This window comes from Mchenga conophoros, linkage group LG19 (assembly GCF_057382185.1).
Source record: "Mchenga conophoros isolate Kocher_MC1m ecotype Shallow Benthic linkage group LG19, M_conophoros_male_GT1.1, whole genome shotgun sequence".
NCBI classification, from domain to species: domain Eukaryota; kingdom Metazoa; phylum Chordata; class Actinopteri; order Cichliformes; family Cichlidae; genus Mchenga; species Mchenga conophoros.
Genome location: NC_140544.1, coordinates 6,259,036 through 6,281,716, shown reverse-complemented (window position 1 = coordinate 6,281,716; position 22,681 = coordinate 6,259,036). Strand labels below are relative to the sequence as shown.

Sequence of the window (22,681 nt, the reverse complement as noted above, 5' to 3'; positions counted from 1 at the left end):
AAGGAAATTTGCAGCTTGTTTAATGTCTTAAGTTCATTTTGTAGGGAGTAAAAGTGCAACCAGAGTCACTTGGATGCTTCGGGCACCTAATCTTCCACTGCATTGATTTTTATTTTTTTCCCCTCATCTTGTGCAGCATTTAAAATGAATGTGGTGGTGGCTCTCGTCGTAGTTCAGACTGATGTAAAGAGATCAGCAGCTCCCCTTAAAATGTGGCATTTATCTGCATTTGCCTTAAATTAGCTACAGGCCTTTCCACAGCTACCAGGACTAGTATTAAATATTCCAAATATTTCATCAGTTTCACTGCAATGAATTACAAGCAGGCTTTGCTTTGAACAGAACAGTTTATTTGATGTCAGAACTTACAGGAACAGTTTCAACTTAAATACAAATCCCAGCTGTAATAGAGTGCATTCAAGGATTGAGTCAACCAGAGTAGACTGTGGGTGAGGAATGGAGGAGAATGGGAGTTTGGGAGGGATTTACTTCTGGGCGGGCATCAGGTCATCGATGGACTGTCCTTTCTCTAGCCTCTTTTCCATGTCCACCAGCAGTTTGACTCCGTCAACCACCATCTGCACCAGCTCCACCTCAGAGAAGCCCAGCCTGTCCGCATTGGAAATGTCAAAGACACCACCCACAGCAGCAGTGTCCACTCCACCTGATGGTAAAGCAAAAGGGTTTTTAAATGCAACTCAACACACCTCACAGAAACTGACATTTGGAGCATTTCTAAACAAGGCTTTGTCATGTACTGCTCAGGAAAATGCAACTAGTCGTGAAATATGAAAATGTGCTCAATGTAGTTTTAAATTTGGAGAACACTCAAACCAGTTCCAGCAGTAGGAACTAAAATAATAAAGCTCACCAGTTCCACGTTTCTGGAGCCTCAGCTTCTTGAGAACTTCCTCAAACTTGGTATTTTTGCTCAAGTTTGGCAGCTTCACATGTACACCTGCACGCAGGCCAGTGCCCAGGTTAGACGGGCAGGTGAGGACGTAACCCAGGTGCTCATTCCACATGAATTCATGGCTCCTCTCCTTGAACAGGCTCTCAATCTGCACAGATAAGAATATGCTCTTAGAGTCTTGCTAATGTGAACAGAAACTCTGCTAAAGATCAGTGATTAGAAACTTAAGGCTTTTCTAGCAACCTTTGTGAGCCCGGTACAGAAGCGGGTAAACACTTCCTTCATGTTGCCTCCTTTCTGCATCGAGATCACACGCAAGTGGTCCTCTTCATTCACCCACACCAGGAAGGTCTTGTTATCATTGTGCCTGTAGACAGGAAATACAATTTTAAGTCAAAATACCAGTGGAGAGATTTACATATTCCTGGCAGACAAACTGCATTAAAGACTAGACATTACCAGATGCCTCTGGCATCGGGCCAGTCGCGGGCCATCCCTGAGGCCAGCAGCAGAGGAGACACTGGCTTGTCAAACAGGAAGTGGTCATCAATGAGCTGCTGCTGCTCTGCGTCAGTCATGTTCTTCAGGGCATAATATTTCCCCTTCAGATCTCCAGACAGAGAGGCCAGAGCTGCAGGGACAAGAGCCGTGATTTATGACAGATCTGAGACATGAAAAATCCACTATGACATTTGTGGACAAATTACTCTTAGGCTGCAGTTCCGGTCTGTGATGAACAGTTTGGGGGGAAAAAAAAAATGCTGAAATGATCCAATTCCACACTGAGCTTTGGAAAATCAAATTAAGATAAAAAGATTTACTAGTGTTTTTAGCATCAGAATAAATTTGTCATAAGAGTCTAATCCACCTTTGTTTCTGTGCTGCATTTTAACAAACACTAGGGGGCATCTACTGCCTCACAAACGAGTCCACAAGCATGAGCAACGTGAATCACTGGTTTCAGGGCATAGAGTTGTGTTGCTTTTATATAACAATCATCTGGCGGCAGGCCGTCTCCATCTGTGTAAATCAGCTTAGTGATTTGCAGCAGAGTACAATCACTGTCACTAACCATCTTCTTTCAGTACAGAGGCCTCCTTACCTTCAATGGAAAGCTTTTCCACAGCGCGTCTCTCTCCTCTGCTGCAGTGTGGTGGCAGACTGAAGCCGCGGATGCTGCGGCCTGTTCGGACCCTGGAGCTGAGCACGTAGTTGGGATCGAGATCATCACCACCCTTAGAGAGCAGAGTCACATTAGGCTTGGCTGAGATTCCAGAGTTAAATTCGGCTTTGTTAAGCGATGGCAGAGCTGCGGTACCTTCAGGTTGCCTGAGTTGAGGTCAGTCTTGTGCTTGTCTGTGGGTTTGTATCCTCCATGTCGGTCCTCGATCACAGGGTCCAACAGGTCTTTGAAGACTTCGTATGTCTCCTCATCCCCAGCAACACAGCCCACAGTCATAATGAAGGGGTGGCCTGCACGTGAAGCCAACAGGGTCACAAGAGACCGCGGACAGCAATATACAAACAAACATCCTCACAAATTAAATGTGCTCTGTGTCGTCAGGGCTCAGACTGGGACTGTTACTGTACCAGGATTGTCAACCCCTGTCTGAATGACACCATCTATGGTGAAGCCGCTGGGTGTAGCCCTCTCTCTCAGTTTCTTGTACATGTCCTGGGTTAAAACCTTGGCCATGTAGTTGTTGTGCTGACTGAGATCTGGGTACTCATCCTCAGCTGACAGCCTCTTCAGGGTCAGCTTGACCATTTTGTCAGAGCTAAACAGAAACAGTCTACAGGGTGAGGAGAGTTACCTGCCATACAGTTTACAGCTACCAGGTCATCCCAACCTGAAGGGTTATAACATCAACTTCATTTGTGTTGTAGTCTTCAATACAGTAGAGAATATCGCACATAATAAACTGAAAGCAGCAGGGACTATCAGCTGCATACATTATGTAACTCTGGTAATCTTTACACTTTGCTTTTAAGTTGTGCAATACTGGCCTGAAAATGGAAACCCATTTAGAGGAGAGTGGCAGGTTCGAATAGAATCAGTACTCCATATGTTTGTAAAAATTGGTTGACTTTATCCCCTTAACAAGGTCACAGTGCAAAAAGCCTCCCCCTCACACAAACAGGGACACAAAGCACCGCTGAGACCATTACAGGCAGTGGATCAGACCGAACAGATGGTAGTTTGGCTGAAAAGCTGCTTGGGATTTTTTATTTTTTTTTAAATAAATACCTGGGTTATCAACCCCAGTCTGAATGACATCATCCAGAGTAAATCCACTGGGTGTTTGTTTGCTCCTCAGCCGCTCATACATAGCAGGAGTCAGAACCTTGGCCATATGATTGTTGTGTTTGCTGAGGTCCGGGTACTCCTGCTCGGAGGAGTATTTCATCTTCGTCTGGTTGTGCGTGTTACCGAAAGGCATGGCTGATCCCTGGTCGGAGGACGGAAGGGAGAGACGGTGAAAAAAACCCCAAACAAACCGCAAAATACCGATAGAGTCAGGACTGAGTCTACAGCTGACATGCACATACAAATGGGTGTTAGTTTCGGGGGGGGGGGGTTAGCAGATAAACGATTCATCCCGCTGTGCAGCGCGTTTAGCAGGTGACAACACATGCACCACATCAGTTTTGTTAAGCATAATTGATCGTATTTCTTTTTTTTTTTTTTTAATCACCTTAAAAAACTACTCAAATGTTAACATTAGTTCCTGTAGTAAAAAGCGCCTTTAATTTCATTGTAAAAGCTAAAGAGATTTTGCCGGTGCGACCTAATTCTAAATTAAACTGAGCGAAAATCTTACCTGTTGTAGAATTTGCGGATTATTACTATTACTACTGCCACCAGGGCTTGATACAAAGATCCCTATTTTTCCTGACCGAGGAGCTCACAAGCCACCAGCAGCGTCCCAGCAGCTCTCCAACCGGACTAAAGACTTGAGATGGTGATTTATAGCAGACGATCCTCCGCTCCCATTGGTCAGTATTTGTAGTCCATTCATTCAATTGGACGCGCTCCAGCGAGGATTCCTTTTGTTCGCTGGTATTTCACTCCCATTTCTGTTTTTTGTGGTCTTTATTGCATTTTTGCAGCAGTGCATTAAATTACTTATTACACGTTCAGCTTTCTGGTTTCTAGTTTTAGACAAATTATCAGCACCTTTAAAAAACAGAATGCAACTTAAAGTGCAAACGAATACATAGTAGCATATATTTCTTTTTTCTCCTACTACGGTAAAACTACAATCTTACATCCACTAGTTTAACTTACTGGTGATAACTGTTTTTGTTGTTGTTGTTGTTGTTGTATTATTATTATTTTTTTTTACAATTATCCTATTTAATGTTCAGGAAATAATCGTACAGATGGTAAAAAAAAATATTTGCCAAAGGCGAAATTTGCAAATTCGCAAACCAACTGCACAAAATAAACATATGAATCTGCAGGTTTTCGGCAAAAGAGGTTTTTACTGATTGTTGCTGCTTTGTACACCGGGTTATCTTCCGGTTTCATCGATTCAACTTCCTCTGAAAACAACGCCACATGTGTGAGTGAGGAATGAATGGATGTCACTGCTGAACATAGAGCCGCATTAAGAACAGAATTGGTCCTCTTAAGTCTATTTTTTGCTTGTTTTGTCCAGCAGTCAAAGAACACTACTTCTGAAGGAGGTAGGTGGAGAGCTTCCAACGGCTGCTTTTTTTCCCCCGCTAATAGCCGTTAGCCGGTGTTCTAACAGGTGCTAGCATCGCTAACGTTAGCATGTAAACGTTGAAACGAAAACTTCGTAAGTTGACTTATGTTTTCAGACGTTTTGCACTGTGGCCTTTTGCCGGTTTTGTGGAGTTACAATTTTTGCCACTTTAAACACAAAACCAGTCAAACACGCAAAAACATTTACAGTAAATGCGACCCAAACATGAACGTTAGTTTGCTCAGGTAACTAACGTTAGCATCATTTACACAAAACGTATTCTCTATTGACTTGTTTTTCTTTATTTTACTATAAACAGAAATTAAATTTAAGCGAAGAGGTAATATAACACGATCTACTGCCCCTAATAGGCAAAGCCATCACAGTTTGCTTGACTTCAATACCAGAGGAAAAAAAAAGTTGTCTTTAAAACTAACAAACAAATAGAAATATAACTGTAAAGTCATCTCACTGACATCTTCTCCATGTTTCTCCGATATAAATTTGTCCTTTTTTCACTTGAAGGAGAAGCTGGTTAAAGTAGATCCGCCGTTCAGATGAACTAAAACAGTCGTTGGTCCTGAGGTTGAACGATACTGGATTTAATAAGCAACGTTCAGTGCGCGTGACAATTCACGAGCAGCTCCGTCAATTAACGTGTGACAGTGGCACAGTTGTTACCAAGGCAACAAGGAGCCTGCATCAGCAGCAGACTACCTTTTCCGCTTGTTTGTAATGTGCAAAAATGAAAATACAATTGAAAACAAAGTTAAAAAGATATTGTTTGCAAAACGATCAACCAGAATCTACAATGTCAAAATGGGAAGATATTAAGATTTGGTAAAACATATTAGTTTATACATCCTTTCCCCTCATGAGATGCTTGCAAACTAAATTGAACTGTAGATTGTAGGTAAAAAGAAATTGTTATAAAAAAAAAATCCCTTCACAGTGATGGCTTGTCCCAGTGGTGGGCAACTCCAGGCCTCGAGGGCCGGTGTCCCTGCAGGTTTTAGATGTTTCCTTGAACCAACACAGCAGATTTAAATGGCTAAATTAGCTCCCTAACATGTCCTGAAGTTCTCCAGAGGCCCGGTAACAAACTAATCATGTGATTCAGGTGTGTTGACCCAAGGTGAGATCTAAAACCTGCAGAACACCGGCCCTCGTGGCCTGGAATTGCCCACCCCTGGCTTATCCTGATTTTAAAGTTGTAAGTTGAGTGAAATATGTCAAATTAGTGATCAACCAACTACATCAGTGTAATTAAAATAGTAAAAAGAAAAAATGCCCTTTAAGTAGGCCCGTCTTCTTTTTCCAGAGTGGCCGTGCTCACGATGAGTTTTGTGGAGTACTCGGACTTCATTCAAGATGGGGATGTTGCCATCATTTACCTGAGCCACAACAATGTGATGCCTGTCAAGGTGCAGCAGGGTGCCCAAACGCAGACACGCTATGGAGTCATTCGCCACTCCACAGACCTGATTGGTCAGCGTTACGGGTCAAAGGTGACCTGCAGCAAAGGATGGTTCCATGTGCTCCACCCAACGCCGGAGCTGTGGACAGTTGCCCTGCCGCACCGCACACAAATCCTCTACACCACAGACATCGCCTTCATTACCATGATGCTGGAGCTGAAGCCAGGCTCCATCGTGTGCGAGTCAGGTGAGGGTGGCATCATGGTGATGTCTCGTGGATGGAAACCGTTCTAGAAAGGAAGGGTTATCAGTGTGTGTGTTTGCTTTAACAATATATTCCAAAAACATAGAAAATCATAAAGAAATGTGATCTCAATTGATGTGAAAGGTTTCAGTGCACTATGTTATTGGATTGCTATTTTAATCTGTTTTAAAACAAACTTTATGTATACTGGGTGTTTTATTGATGCTGGGACAAACTGGTCTATTTGAATTAGCAAGCGATTATCAAGCTGAAGCTCACTCACAGGTCTGTTCACTGCAGCTGTCAGCTCAGTTATATTGGGTAGATTATGACCATCATCCCTCTTTAGGGTCTGTGTGGCTTTTTATAGGGTCACTGCTGACTAAAAAGGTATCAGTGCTCCTGCTTGAGCATAAAGTCAAGTCTTAAAGGTGGATGCTGCTGATGCTGCACCAGTCTCTGTCATCAAATATTCAGCTGTTTTCTGTCATGATTTTGTTAGCAAGTCAACCTATGTTCAACCCTTAACCTATGATTTGGGATGTGCATGTCACTCCAAAATATTATTCTGCATTCACAAGGGACTAATCAGCTGTTCTTTGAAGCTCCACTTGTTCTGTGTGGGTTTTTTAGTAACATGATTCCCTAGTTTTGCTGACAGATTTAGCATTGATTCTTTTTTTTGTTTGTTTGTTTTGTTTATTTGTAAACAGATTTATTGAGAACTTTAGTAGTCCCTCTTTGAGCTCTGCATGTCTCTCCTGTTAGTGTAGTAGCATCTAATCTTACCACACCTCATGTTAGGCAATCAGATGACTTGGGTACTAATATTTTCTTCCTAGTATTTAGCAAACAGACGACTGAATCCTCGCAGTAATTTGCTGTACAGACAGGTTTTACATGTTTACAAGGTTGACTTGTCAAGCACATGCTTATTATCCAACCTGTAGCTGGAGTGGGGTAACGCACGTGTCTTCTGTCAGACATTCATGAAATGGATGTAGAGATGTCATCCATTAGTAAGATCCAACATTCATCAGCTGAATTTTTATTTTTTTAAAGTAAGTGACCTGTGCAGCTTTGCTTGTTGTGGAAGTCATTAGAAAATGTTAAATTAAGCTCCAAGAAACTCTTAAATATTAAAATGTTACATTGTTCAGGTAAGCTGTAAATCCTCTTTTTAGAATGTCTCACCTGAGGATTTATAACAAATGTTTTTTTACTCTTAAAGTGGCAAAGTTTGATTTGTTACGTCCTGCATTTTTTAATTTAGTTTGCCCTCAAATCTTTTCTGTTGCAGCTTTTAAGTATCGCCTCATTTGAATCACCCTGTTTACACCTTGGAGTTCTAGCCAGATGTTGTCACGTAATGAAACTCAGCTGTTCGTATTGAACATTATGGGATTGTTACAGATGTGTCTCTGAACATTCAGACATTATGTAACCTGCAGTTTTAGTGTCATTCCCATTTTTTTTGTCCTCGGGGATTCCTCCGATCACTGCTTGGCCATCATTTCCATTTGTCTAATTGCAATCACCCAGAGTGTGTTATTGTGTTTGGCTATGGATTGCACTTTATCTTAGTCTGAAAGCAGAAAGGAGGGTAGGAGAAGATGTGTGCGTGTGGTGCAGTGCTTCATCATGCCAAGATAGAATACAACAAAAGTCTTCCCTTTAATTATTAAACAAATAAAGTTAGAATAGCAGATAAAACACATGGTTAAGTAAACTCCTGAATGATTATAGTTTTTTATTTGGGGCGCTTGAGCATCATTTTTGTCAATGAGGTACAAATCAGCATTTCAGTGGTGACTCACAAATTTCAGCCTTACAGTCAACAACAACAGCGAGTATGTGCTGTGGAGACTTTTTGCCAGTGAGCTGTGTAAACAAGCAGAGATTGGATGTGATAATTTTGCTGTTCTTGTGCTGACATGCTAAACCTGCTGAAGGAGCATTTATTCCTGTAGAGGAGTCACCTTGAAGGCAAGTTGGTCTCCAAGGTTTGTAGGTAATGATTTCCTGCTGGCTTCATTTTCTTCACAGCTTTATCAGGCGTCATCAATCAGGTCCAGAGCAAATGAAGTTGTCAAATATTTGCTAAGGGTAACACCGTACATGTCAGAAGGTGGAACATCAAGTCAGGATAACATTTAGCGCTTGGGCAAGTGTGAGCCGAAGCCTTTACTCCTTTTTTTAGTATTTATAAAGAGAGCACAGTGACATGATCGTGTGTAAGACGTGGAAACCCTGTTGCATATGCATTCTTTTTGTTAAATTTCCTAAATATAGGTTTCAGAATATTTAAGTCAAGCGCTTCAAATAAATGTTTGCAACATGCAATTTATTTTCAGTTAATTGCAGTGACGCCAAAAAAAGCATGTCTTATTTTTTGCTCTTGATATTGAAATTAATCGACTGCCCATGTCTTTAGAAAACCGCAAAACCTCTGTAAATCACCCATAAATCTAACCACACCTATGAGGGCTGTTTGGGGATTGCACTTACATGCCACTTTCTGGCCCTAAATGTTAGCAATAAGTGCCAGTTAGCTCTGCACCTTGACGTTAGCCTGAAATTTTAGCCCGATGCTCAGTTGTAGCGCCCAGAATACACTAAACTGGGATGCTGGTGGTTGCTCCCTTCATGTCCTTCCAAACCATTTCTGTTGGATTAATCCCAAGACTCAACTTGGCCTTTGCAAAGCACAATATTTATTCATGTTTGCCCATTCTTTAGCAGAACAACATTTGTTGTTTAGAAGTTAACGTTTAAGAAATCCCAGAGTGGATCTGACACCTTGCTTATACAGTGCTTTTGTTGGTTGGTAACAGTGTGTCTGACTGTGGAGTGGAAAGTATTTCTAGATGATTTTTCCAGGCCGCATAAACAGCATTTTTCCAGAGGACCTCAGAAATGCGTCATCAAAAATATTTTTTGAGGATAAGTCTTTAAAAGATACATTTTCTTTACAACAGGGCATTCACTTATCCCTTTCACTGAAAATATCCAGCTCTGATTTTACCTTTCAGTTTACTGCTAATCGTTGATGTTTATATTATCTTCGTTACAGATGTGTATTATCAGATCATTTACCTCAATAATTAAATCTGAAAGTACAATAAATACCTTTCCGTTGTATAACTGGGTTCTCTTTAGCTACTTGAAAGTCTGATTCAGTTTTAAGCTACATTTGTGCGCTTATATCTTGTATAAGACGACTCAAAGGGACCAATGGAAGCTGGCCATTTTTAAACTTTACTCCTTTGTAATGATCACTCTCAACATTAGCCACAACATCCTCTTACAGCTGGCTCTCAAGCAGCTTAACTAAAACATTTGGAATTGAGGGTCATTCACACATCACAAGTTAATGATCAGATGACATTTTGCTGTTGCTTTCACTTTCTAAATTGCTGGGAAGTTAAATTATGTGACCTCTGTCAGGGTTTTGCATTTCATCTGGCCAGTAACCATGTTGTACTCGATGTAGGAACAAGATGAGGAACAGTAAGCACGAATGACCTTCAGTTCAGGTCAGTTGTATTCCCATTCTCAGCCCCCTCCCCCACTCTGGCTTTATCACTACTTCCTCTTGTACAGTGGCTACCAGCTGACTTGACGCCTTGTTGTGGGAGGAGATTAGAAACATTGATATGATTCATTTCTTAAACTCATGCATTGAAGCAAAGCTCTCAGTTGGTAGCATGTACAGTCATGTAGGTATTTTTTGTTTGTTTTCCCCAGTGGAGAAAAGATGGATGTGGTTGATTCTTACATGTTGTGTTGTAAAACATGTCTGAATCTAAAACACTAAGGTTTAAGATTCCGAAAATTTAAAAGCGACACGCACCATGTGACAGTCTCCCACGTCCTAACGAGGACAAGAGCTACATGTTTGATGTAGTACAGAGCATCTGGAAAGTATTTACAGCGTTTTACTTGTCCCACAATTTGTCAGCCTTAATCCAAATAGATTAATTTCATTTTACCTTCAAAACTCCTCCTCAAACAAATACCCCATATTGACAAAGTGACATTTATTAAAAATGAAAAACAAAAATCGATAAATCTGCATTGGAGGGTTTTTTGTTTTGTCTGTATTATTGTAGGGTTTTTACCTTACCATATAAATTGCCTTGACGCATCTGTTGTTGTGAGTTGGTATTGTATAAATAAAATTTAAGCACAAACCAAGCCATGAAATCCAAGGAATTCTCTGTAAACCTCAGAGACAGGATTGTATCAAGGGACAGATCTAAGGAAAAAGAAAGGCAGCACATTGGCCTCCATCATTAGTAAATGGAAGACGTTTCGAACCATTAGGACCCCTCCTACAGCTGGCCACCTGGCCAATCTGAGCAATCGTGGTAGAGCAGCCTTAGTAAGTGAGAAGACCAAGAACCCAATGGCTACATTGACAGAGCTCCAGTGTTACTCTGTGGAGAGCAGAAGGATAACCAATCAGGCCTGTATGGTAGAAGGGTTAGATGAAAGCAACTCCTCAGTAAAAGGCACATGACAGCCCACAAAGAGTTTGCCAAAGGCACCTGCAGGACTCTGAGACCATGAAAAATAAAAAAATCTCTGGTCTGTCTAAAACAAAAATAAAACTCTTTGGTCTGAATGCAAAGGAAAAAAAGTGTCATGCTCATCACCTGGCCAATATCATCCCTGTAGTGAACCATCATGCTGTTTTGTACAGAGACATCTTTGCTCCAGATGAGCTGCCCCAGAGTGCGCTGGACTCTGAACTGGGCTGAAGGTTTATCTTCCAACAGGAAAATGACCCTAAGCAATCAGCCAAGATTAGAAAGGAGTGGCTTTGGGACCACTCTTTGAACGTCCTTGAGTGACGCTGCCGGTAGCGAGGCTTGAACCTGATTGAACATCTCTGGGGAGTTCTGAAAATGGCTGTGCACCAACAGCCCCCTTCCAACCTGATGATGTTTAAGAAGAATGGAGGAAACCTAAAAAGAAAGTTTGCCAAAAGTTTTGCGTCATACTCAAAAAGACTTGTGGTTGTTATTGCTGCTGCACTGAGCAAAGGTTGTGAATACTAATTTAATATTAATTGCTATAAGTATCTAGTGTTTTTAGTTTGATTTATTTTTAATACATCATAGAATACCCATGATCCTTTTTGTCTCGTTAGCAGTGCTGCTCATGAACCGCAGGGAAATAACTCAACTTGTCTAAAACTTTGAAAAAACATTCAGAAAAGGAAGTCTGATGAATTTCCTTTTGGGGTTTTTGGGAGGAATGTCAGTTTCAAACACTACACCCTTAGTACTAAAGAGCAGGTTTAGCATGATAAACCTGAAATGCAACAATAAACATTGTAACCACTAAAATCAGTGTAACACTGTGTGCAAATTAGAAATGTTGATAGAGGCTTTTTAAAATCATTGAAATGCACTTTCTCGACTTATAGTAAAGGTCAACTGTTCGTGTCCCAACACTTAGTCAGAACATGACTCTTTGTTGTAACGTCATTACTCAGAATGGGCGTGAAAGCCTCACATTGGAAGGGTATCTCACAGTTTTCACAGCATATGTCTCCTGTAAATGCGTCGCACTGCTTACACCTTTTTTTTCGTCTTGTTGTTGCTAAAATTTGATCATCATCATTTCAATGATGCCTATTTTTTTCTGTTGTTCTGTGTAAAACCAGCTGCTTCTATATGTCCTGTTTTTAGATGTTTGTCCTGTTTTAGTGTGGTATCACATCATAATCGAGTTTCCCTTTTTCAGTTTTTGGCTCATACTGAAACCAGTATTCCATAGTCACTATCGTATTAAGTCCTAAAGTGAGAAATAAGTGCACTCGGATGTTAAGTGGAGCAGTCCTCATCTCTGCAGTACCAGCACTCTCTCATTCTCAGTGTTTTAATTTGTCTCCATTTAGAGAGACACTTGTTATCAATTGTGGTCCTTTTCCAGATTTTCCAGACTTTGCACTCAGACGCTGCACTGATGATGAACGGTAATGCCAGTTTGTAATTAAAAACTCATTTTCTGGGTTTAATTTAAAATTTCGAAAGTTCCCGTTAGTATGTGTGTATGCCAGACTTTGCTATCATTCTTCCCTTTTAATCAGGGTAACTATAATGGAAACTGAGCATGTCACTATCCTGGCATGACGCCTGAGGTCCAGAGACTTTTAGTCATTGGCTGATGGTCTGAGTATGCAAGTAGCATTTAGGTACTGTCTGAGCCTCCACTGTAAACTCTGGTTTATAAACAAGTGTCTTACCAAAATTCTCTGCAGTGTTACAGTGCGGTGCATCATATCACCACCTAGATTTCTCATTGTTTTAGCATCTGCAAGGTTTCCATCAGTAATGTTCTTGATACTGTAGTCATTATATCAGTGTGTGCTTTTTTTTTTTCCCCCCTTTGACCAAAGTCTAACCTTAATTTAGTGCAGTGACTCAGAATTTCCAGTTCAGTCTTTCTACAGAAACAATGACTAAGTTTTCATTTTCTGTAAATGAGGCAATGTAAGTCGAAAACATTTCTAAACGACGTGCTCTGTCAGCCCTGTACAGGGCTCGTTATTAAAGTATCCCCAGCTTCTAATGTGGTCCAGTGTTTCCTGCTGCAGCCATTCCAGTTTTTCAATGTTCTGTGTTTGCAGGCACAGACCATCCAATCCAGCAGTTTGAGCTTTGAGCAAGTCAAAGCGCTGCCGTGTATTAAACACTGCCTTCTTTGTCACCACAATAACAAAGGCCGTGGTGATGTAATGTCGAGAGAAGAAGGAGGAGGGGATCTGCTGGCCTCTGGCTGTGTTCCCGACACTCCTTGCCCGAACAAGTCACATGAAGAGTGGTGTCCTCCCTTCCACCCCCCCAACTTTCCCTGTAAAATCACAATCACTTGTGTCATTTGTTCACAAGCTGTAAATTAGTGGGCTTTGTTTAGGGCACAGCACGGGGCTGCTTCAGGGTGAAAAAGGCCTGCTCGGAAATGTAGCGTCCACTTATCGTCCAGAGTAGACAGCAGAGCAGTGTGAAAATGTGGGTGTGTGTTGTAGTCGGATCTGTGATCTGGCTCTACTGACTGAGGACAGCGTTTACTGTCTATTCTAAAATACAACAGCACCTCATTTTGAGGTTTTGTGAGATTGCGTTGTTCCGTAGAATACTTAACCCGAAAATTTGTATCTGTATCTAGACTGGTCATTTAAGGGAAGTCAGTGAGATTGCTATACATGCAACATAATGTGAAGTGTTGTCCAAGACCAGTTCTTTAGCAGTGCTTTGTCCACACACAGAGATGAGGTTTGATAATACCTTAAGTCTGAATCTTTCTTGGTTATTTAGTTTGTGCTTGCTGACTTTTATTTTGAAATGGCCGTTTCGTGTAGACTAAAGCGTTCTTCTCAGATGTTCTGTGTTTCACTACGTGACCCTTGTTGTCTGTGGTTTTCTAGGTACAGGTAGTGGTTCCCTCTCCCACGCCATCCTGCGCACCATTGCCCCAACAGGTCACCTCCACACAGTGGAGTTCCACCAGCAGCGCGCAGAGAAGGTGGCCGAGGAGTTTAAGGAGCATCGCGTGGATCATCTGGTCACCGTCAGGAACCAGGATGTGTGCAAGGATGGCTTTGGAGTGACAGGGGTGGCAGATGCAGTCTTCCTTGACATCCCCAGACCCTGGGATGCAGTGGGACACGCCAAAGTTGCTATGAAGAAGCACGGTAAGAGTGAGTGTGCATGTGAGGGAGGGGGAGAGCTCTAATGAGCGTGTAGCAAGATGACTATCAAGTCAGGGTGTTTCAGCTAGCTCAGTCTACAAATTGCAAGGTCGAGCAATGATGGTTTGCATCATGGCTGACTGTAGGCTCATGCTCTATTTTTGACCTGTTGTGTTTCTGTAACCGGGCATCAGCAGGAGACAGAGGTCTTCCCAGATAGCACACAGAAAGATTACAGGTGGAAAAGTAAAAGGTTTTGGGATCAATTCCAGCTGGAGATACAGATTCCTCCAAACTGCGAGCTGTGCTGCAGCTCATGTTTACCTGTTCTTCACATAAATGTGTAAGAAATATTTTTCCACTAAGTCTGACTGCGATCTAACTATATGCAGAAATTAGGAAAGAGAATCTGGATCCTGATAGTTAAGTACTTTGCTTTGTGTGTACGTGTACTTAGTGTGTGTTGTCAGACAAATAATCAGCACCACCTGATGATGACTTTGGCGTGACTCGTCCTGGTGTTTCAGGAACATGACTGTGAACGGGCACATTTTAAAATACCAGTCCATGAGTTTATCTCCCCCCGGCCGTGTCGCCACACTCTGCACTCCCAGAACAACCATCGATCCTGCTCTTCGGCTCTCATTAACCTTGCCCTTGTGGTATTTCATAGTAACAGGAGCACAATCCAAACTCTGCTAGTGAGCTACAAAGCACGTAGGCGTCGTTGACAACCAGGATCTGCAGCATGCCCGGGCATGTTGGCAGTTCACTGGGGGGACCAGTGGTTAGCGATAAATTCAGACTGCATGAGCTGTGTAGAGCTCACAAGATCTGCACCTTTAGCCCAATGACTATTTAATTTATTTATTTTTAAAGGGGTGGGGGTTATTTGAGAAGTTTCACATTAATCTGAGAACACATTGGCCACATTCCTACCATGTGTCCTATTTATCTGTTTCAGAATCAGTGGGGTTCATGCATGAATTGGCTCTGAAAATGAGGAAATGACAGTAGGCTATACTGTTACTGTAGAACTCTACCGCCCTCCAGGTGAAGATGCAGTTAAACCCCACAATAGATTACCTTTTATTTCAGAAGAAGAAGAAAGATGCTTGTTTAGTTCAGTCTGTCGTGGTTATTTTGGTTTGCATGGCCTTTTGCTTCCATGCAGAGTCACAGCTGTTGTGATCAGCATCACGACCTGATGGTTACATTTGTAGAGGTTCACGTCAGGATGCGGCAGGTCAACACAGAATCCGTTACATCTGATGGGTCGGCCCTGGTCCGAACAGGAAAAACTTTCCATCGTGGTCACCGGCCACTCTCAAAATAATCCATTAGCACAGCCCAACACTAGATGAGTAACACAGTGAGAAAGTATATTCTTTGCTTTATTGTTAATGTGCACAAATACTGCCACAGAAATTATATAAACAAAGATCTGCTTTTGTGGACATGAGAGTTCATATTTTGTTTACTGTAAAACACTTTAAGCCAAAAACCATGGCTCTGTCCTCTGTAATGAGAATCTGCTGAGCTCTACATAGTTGCCCTGAGAAAGTCACCTTGGCCAAAATACTGGAATACACTTGTGTAGGTGAACACTTGCTTAGCTTAGCTGCTACATCCTGGGTTTAAATTTCATCTGTGCATTGAAAACACAAACTGGAGTTGGTGTCAATATTTATTCTGCCACGACAAGCACTGAAGTTTTCTTTCACAGTCACATTTAATTTAACATCTCAATCCAAGTCAGAGTTAATATGCAGAAGATTAGTATTTTATGAATCTTAAAGCCAGAGTTCATGAATGATTTTACAAAGTAAGCCGAGTATGAGCAGGAATGCAGAGGGGACGAGGATGCTGCCCTGAAACTCTCCCACCACCTCTTTGACTCCCTTTTATGGTGCCACAGCTACATATTCCATCCATGAGCTGTTGGCCCTTGCATGCATATACGTGCATGCGCGCGCACACACACACACAAAGATAGAGATAAATAGAGTGCAGCCTTGTTGCAGAAGCAGTCCCATGACCATACAGGGTTATGCTGCAGGCCGAGAGCTGCTTGATGAGGCTCCACGAGGAAAGGTTTGGTTTACTGCCCACTGTTCAAACTGGGTTTTCCCCAGAACATCAATGCCCCAATATGTTCCAGCTAAACACAAAAAGATGTAATAGTAAACAAACTAACAAAGATAGAAGTAGAATGGGGTGTTGTGTGCTTGGTGATAGGGATGCAGTCCCCAGGAGTGGGGTTTACACACTCTCAGGCTCCCACATGAAGTGAAAGAGACGTGCTTTCTGCTGAGGCCATATCATAATCAATTAAAACACCAGGGTTCTGGTGGGATTATCATCTACAGCTTCTGTCATGATTAAAAACTCATACATCTTATTCTGTTGAAAAGAAATTCTCCATCTTCAGAACCTGCCTGAGAACTGCAGAGACTGGAGGAATAAAATAGCTGAGAGCGCGTTTTCTTTAGTCAACAGAGTGTGAGACAAGGGGCAGGGAAATATTTCTCTTTCTCTCTCAAAGTTGTAATTCTCCTAATGTTTTGGCAAGCAGCCCGGCCCTGTGTTCGGCTGTTCCCTGAGAAGGATCCTGAATCCTATCAGAGCTCCCCCTCGCAGACTTATGGGTGGTATTATGCAAGTATAAAGCAAACATGTCCCATGGTCTCAGACACTCAAGAACCTTAAACTTTACAACTAGGAATCAGAGTTTCGTGCATATATTAAAGCCATTTGTGCGGCTGATATTCGGGGCCCCTAATAACCATTTGAAACACCCTTGTATAATCATCAACCCAGCCCCTCCCTGTGTATTCACCGTGGTTTCCAGGAGACCGCTGTTGAATGTGTTGAATGTGTTTAATGCTGTCTCGAGGGAGACCGCTGGTTCTGTTGGCCAAAGGAACGACCAGTATCTCAATAATCCCGCCGTCTCCTTCAGTGTTTACAGACACAATGGACTGCAGATGTGATCCTTTTATTGTCAGCCGTGCCACATGAGTCAAAATGCAGTATTTTTTCCACTTCTGGGTGTTAAGTGATTTTTAAAAACCGGCAACAGTGGCAAGTAAGAGCTGCAGAGGACGGCTGTAATCTTCTGGGCTACAAGTTATATTTAGGGACACAGCGTAGGGTCACTCCTGTATCTGTAGCATGAAACAACAAGCCAGTAATCAAAGACGAAAATGTAAACATCTTATTCTTTTGCTCTTTTTTTTGTTGTGACATCTGCATTCAGTGCAACCATCAGGTCAGACTTTAGGTTTGTAACCAGAGCAGGTACTCTGCTAGTAGTGTATGTGGTGGTGGACCTGCCTGTTCTTTCTGTGCTACAATAAATGCTGTATAATGTGGTGCAAGAGCAGGTCTATGAGTAGAATGTGACTGAACAACGACAGGTTACAGATGACAGAGAGCCACACGGCAGCCTTTTGATTACATAAGCAGCTCAATCAGAGACATCCAAACAGAGAATCCACAGATTTAGACTGAGTGTGTTTCACTTGCTTGTCTTGGTGTCACCATATTCATATTTTGAAACATTAGTTGGTGTTGGTTTTAGAAAAGTTTATATTCTCCATATTAAACCCCTATTAAGGCACTTAAGATTTTCACTCTAAGATGTTTAAATTTGTTAACCCTAACCCCTGACCAATGCAGCTGCATCGCTCAGAGTCACATTCTTTGGGCTTCAGGACAGCCAGTGAGAGTTTTCTTGGCTGGTCGCTCCAGCCTCACGCTGCGATCACAGCAAGGATTCATTTGGAGACGAAAGGCCGTGGCCAGTAGGTGATCTGTGTTCATTAAAGCACCGGCTTATCCCCTGATGAGCCGCAAGCTGCAGTCTGGACTCAGCAGGTCACAGGACTGCTTTGTTAGGAAGGAAATATGCCTGGAAAGTGCTACAGGGTGTTTGGAAAGAAACAAATTATTAATAGAAGGTGTAGTATCGTAGGGATCCCAGGGGTGATACTTCAATGTCTTCTCGGTCCATATCAGGTCTACAAATCTGGTTTATGTTATGAATCTTCATTCAGGGATGTTTTTGAGGAGAATTGTTTTCAGACTATAAACGTGGAACACTTTCTATACTTGGATGCTTTGAGAAAGAGTGATGAAAATAACTCTAAAGATGATACTGTGTAATGATTAGCAGATAAACTCAGATTAAACAGATTAAGATGTGCAGAGATGTCTCGTACTGACATTAAACAGAAGGGTTGGGAGTCAATACAACCTGGCAGTCTGACGGTAATTATTGTTCAGTTTGCACAGTAACAGGTCAAAGATCTTACTTCAGACTATTGAAAATATGGATAAAAAACAGACTTTGTACCAGGACACTGAGGCGACGACAGCTCATTCCTGTTACTGCAACACTTTTTGAGACGCAAACCTGAATCTGGTGACGGTAACAAGAATGCTTTCCGCTGTCCTGATGATAACGTTACAGCTGATTACACGTGCCAAAAACTAGAACTCACACCCTGCTTTGAAATATTGGTTTTTGTCTTTTTAAAGACAAATACAAACCTTGTTTGGCCGTGACATTGACAAAATAAGGTTTTCGGGCTCAATTTAATGGTCATGAACACTGGATATCTTTCAAGAGCAGGAATTCTGACAGGACCGTAGAAGAGAGCTTTGAGTTTTATATATATCGGGAAAAACAAGATACGGTAGCAGACGCACTTGTTCAGCTGCACAGGAGACTGCAGTTGGTTACTGAAAGTAGTGTTTTAGAAGCTAGACAGGAAGTGATGTCATGATTATTTTCAAAGCAGCGATTATGTTGCATTACCTCTCTAAATAACATGAGCTGACCAATACTGGGATAAGTTGACAACAAAGGGCGCTTAAACGATTGTGGTCACACATGGTCTTGATACTTTTTTGGGAGCTTCGTGTTTACTTGTGGTTTGTTTTCTGTTCTGCGTCTCCTGCAGGTGGTCGGCTGTGCTCCTTCTCTCCATGCATAGAGCAAGTTCAGAAAACATGCGAGGCGTTGCAGGATCAGGGCTTCGAAGACATCAGCACCACGGAGGTGCTGCTGAGAGAGTACGATGTCCGAACTGTCTCTCTACCGCTGCCAGATTTCGGCCCTGATCCCGAAACCACAGAGGAGGCGACTCCCGCTGCTCCTCCGAACCACGCCTCCATCTCACTGAAGACCACCACGCTGCCCAGAGAAATGCCCGGCCACACGGGGTACCTTACTTTTGCTACCAAACCAAGAACCTAAAGCTTGGAGTGAGAGGGATTTCTCTGGAACAGAGTTTATAATCCACCTCACTCTGGTGTCATTCCTAAGGCTCGGGTAATCCAGCAGGAGCACCAGGCTCCTCCCGTCCCTGCCTGGTACTGCAGCGCCGGGAGGATTTACAGTTTTGCGCGTTACATAATTTTGTGCTTCGTCAGTTGGCACCGGTTCGATGCTTTCATCAAGCAGGACTGAAAATGAATTGAAGAGCAATTTCATTTGAGAAGATTAAGATTTATAATTCTGAGATTATAGCTGATTATTTGGCTCTCCCTTTCATAAGAGTTACAGATAACCTCTGCTTTTATTTGTTGGGGAAGAAGGAGCTTTATTATTTTCAATAAATACAATGATTGTGGGACAATATTTGTGTCATATTTCTGTTTTGAAGCACAGAAGCTTTGAAGTTTGATTTAACAGCATGAAACCACACATTTGTTACATTTCAAACATAAACCGTGTATGTTCCTGTTAAACTGCAGATTCCATCTGTTTGTTAAGTCTCCTATACAAGGAAAAAAATCTGTCTGCAGTCCTTCCTCCACACAGACACCTCCACCTGTCATAAACACCCTGAGTGATTGCTCCGTCAAATGCATCCATTGAGGTTTCCCCCTCCCCTGTTTGAAAGGAGAGATCCGGTGTAGCAGGAAATCATTACTGCTGTATTTAATTTGAGCTCTGGGTGTTCTCATTTATCATCTCATAAAGGGCTTTTTGTTTTTTTTGCAAAGCATTAGCCGAATAGTGTCTCCAAACAAATGCTCTGTGCAGAAGGTACAGCCCCACTTACAAAAACGTTAGAATGCTAAAATGTGAACTAAACATTTTACCTTTTCCTGAAAAATACTAGCTCATTTTGAATTAGACAGCAACTCATCTTTAAATTGGGATGGGGCAACAAAAACCTGGACAACTAAGGGATACTAAAAGGAAACGGTTAGAGAAACAGGTCAGTAATATGATTAGTATGAAAAGAGCACCTTGGAGGCAGAGGTTCACCAATATTCCAAAAAGTGCATCTACATTTTGTGGAACCACAGCAGAATGAAGTTTGTCAGCATAAAATCTTAAACAGTTTCAATATGTCATTATCTGCAGTACAGTACACAATATTTACGGATTCAGAGACTCTGGGGAAATCTCTGTGTGCAAGGCTTGGGGCCAAAAACCAGTGAATGCCCTGCAGGCCCGGCGGCACTGAAGTAAAAGCAGTCATGATTCTGTCACGGTTCACTGTGCTATCCACAAGTGCAGGTTAAAGCTTCGTCATGCAAAGAATAAGCCATATGTGAAGATGATCAGGAAATGACTCAGCTCATTAAAATGTGGAAAACATTTCTGGGGACTTTACACAGTGGTAAACATGTCCCTATCCAACTTTTTTGGGACATTGCTGCCATCAAATTCAAATTACCTAATCCTTTTCTGAAAACGGTTTAGTAAAAACTTCAGTCGTTTATGTTTTCTATGTGCCAGAATTGGTGGTGTAGATCTTGATGATCATTCTTGAAATCGAAAGCCACTTCATTTTGTAATCAGTGATTCAAAAAGTTGGTGTGACAGAATGTTAACAGTATAAACTTGGCCTATAAACTTGTGCTTTATTAAAAGCACTGGATGTTATAGTTTGATAAGTTAAGGTACCACTATATAGACAACAGCATGTGGCCCCCTGCACATTACACCTATCAGTCCTTTTATGACATCCTGTTCTAAATTCATTGGCATTTATACAGGTTCCTTTCCCATTTGCAGTTAAAATAGCTTCCACTCTTCTGGGAAGGCTTTCTACAAGATTTTGGAGTACGTCTGTGGGGAGTTTACCATTCATCCAGAATCAGGTCAGACACTGATATTGGATAACAGGGCCTGGCTCACAATCTCCATTCTAGTTCATCCCAGAGGTGTTCAATGAGGTTGAGGTCGGGGCTCTTTGTGGGCCAGTCAAGTTCTTCCACACCAAACTCATCCACCCACGCTTTTATGGACCTTGCTTTGTACACGAGGACACAATCATGCTGGCACAGGAAAGGGCTTTCTTCAAACTCTTCCCACAAGGCCGGAGCATCGAATTATCAAAAGTCTTTTTAAGGTCGAGTATTAAGATTTCCCGTACAGGTTGCCTGCTTTATACCGCTGCATCTGACGCCTGGCATTGCACTTGGTGATATAAGGTTTACATGCCACATCAGATGGGAGTGTGAAGGTAGAGGAAGTGAGTAATGCTGCCTGCTGAGAAGGTGGGTGTTAGAAGCTGATTCATTCTGTAAAATGTGATGGAGTCTGAGAAGGGAAGCTGCTTGGTGCTGATGGTGCAGTGTTGTCTTTTTTTTAACTTACTATTTCTCAGTTTTCTGTCTTTAGATGCAAATTCAAGATCGAACATTTGTTCCCAAGTCCTTGCAAACAGTTGGTATCTAAGATGCCAAAAAGAGAGTTTCATTCTCAGGTGCACAGGGGTGAATCTTTCTAAGTCACCACTTTATTTTCTTTTATAAGTTCGGGTTCTTAGGCGTGTTTCTCCAAGGACAGCTGGACTCACTGAACTGGACATGACTCGTTCTTGTGCGTTTTCAGGTGAATTGTCTGGCAAAGATTGACTTGATTAAACGTCCTAGTGTTGGTCGGTGAAATTCTGATATCGTATTTGTATGTTTCTTGATACTAATGTATACTTGAGGCTTTCTTGCACATCACTGTATTCCAAACTCTTGAGATTTTTTTGGCTTTCAGAGTTGAAAATTTGTCTCAAAAGATGATGTATGTGTTTGTAGCAGCAAGGGTGAAGCCTCTGTTTACCAAAGTCAGCATACTTTTATGATTTCTATACATTTAAACCATCATATTAATGAATGAACTGTGCTAAACTTTTCTTTTCAGAGCTGTTCTTATGGAAATAGGACCAGTTGAAAACCACGACATTAGCCTTCTTCTTTACATCCATAATATTGTGAAAATGTTTTTCCCGTTTAAAGCTAAAACATTTTATAAAATACTTATTAATTATTTTGGGTATGTGCTTAATTTTGTTCTCAAATGGGGAAAAAATTGGGGTTTTTTACTCAGCTTTCAGAGCACTGGCTCATGTAATCGAAGCTGAAATGATGCCTCAATATTCAGCCGATCGACCCAGCTGCAGACCAGCAGCAGCAGCTGCTCCAGAGGGTCTAATTCTCAGCTGAGACCGGGAATAGCAGCTCTGAGCTGCTGGAAATCCGCCCGATAATCAGCTTGTCTTCTGCCCTCCTGAGCCGGCAAATATCCAGGCCCGAATCCTTGCTGCCAGAGAGCGGGGGAAGCTGCACGAGACGAGGCGTCACGCATCACGATCAGAGTGAGACGAGAGGGCGTTTCAGGCCTCTGATTAGGCAGGATAACGATGGCCAAGGAAGCCAAGTCAGGGTTTG

At 42.0% G+C, this 22,681-nt stretch overlaps 2 protein-coding genes across 3 annotated transcripts; one reads left to right on the top strand and one right to left on the bottom strand.

The window, feature by feature from the left end:
- Positions 1-328: 328 nt before the first annotated feature.
- Positions 329-5,261, bottom strand: ckba (creatine kinase, brain a). Of its 2 annotated transcripts, none has more exons than XM_085256576.1 (8): positions 5,103-5,261; positions 2,504-2,691; positions 2,232-2,386; positions 2,016-2,148; positions 1,373-1,544; positions 1,157-1,280; positions 872-1,061; positions 329-664 (listed from the first exon to the last, which is right to left on the bottom strand). In XM_085256576.1, the coding sequence occupies exons 1-8, from the start codon at positions 5,111-5,113 to the stop codon at positions 486-488; spliced, it is 1,152 nt and encodes a 383-aa protein (XP_085112702.1). In that variant the 5' UTR covers positions 5,114-5,261; the 3' UTR covers positions 329-485. The 2 variants fall into 2 exon arrangements, with proteins under 2 accessions (XP_085112702.1, XP_085112703.1); XM_085256577.1 differs by lacking the exons at positions 2,504-2,691; positions 5,103-5,261 and adding exons at positions 3,162-3,363; positions 3,736-3,893.
- trmt61a (tRNA methyltransferase 61A) lies at positions 4,432-19,635 on the top strand. The gene is made up of 4 exons (XM_085256578.1): positions 4,432-4,603; positions 5,948-6,291; positions 13,727-13,993; positions 18,958-19,635. The coding sequence occupies exons 2-4, from the start codon at positions 5,964-5,966 to the stop codon at positions 19,251-19,253; spliced, it is 891 nt and encodes a 296-aa protein (XP_085112704.1). The 5' UTR covers positions 4,432-4,603; positions 5,948-5,963; the 3' UTR covers positions 19,254-19,635.
- Positions 19,636-22,681: the final 3,046 nt, after the last annotated feature.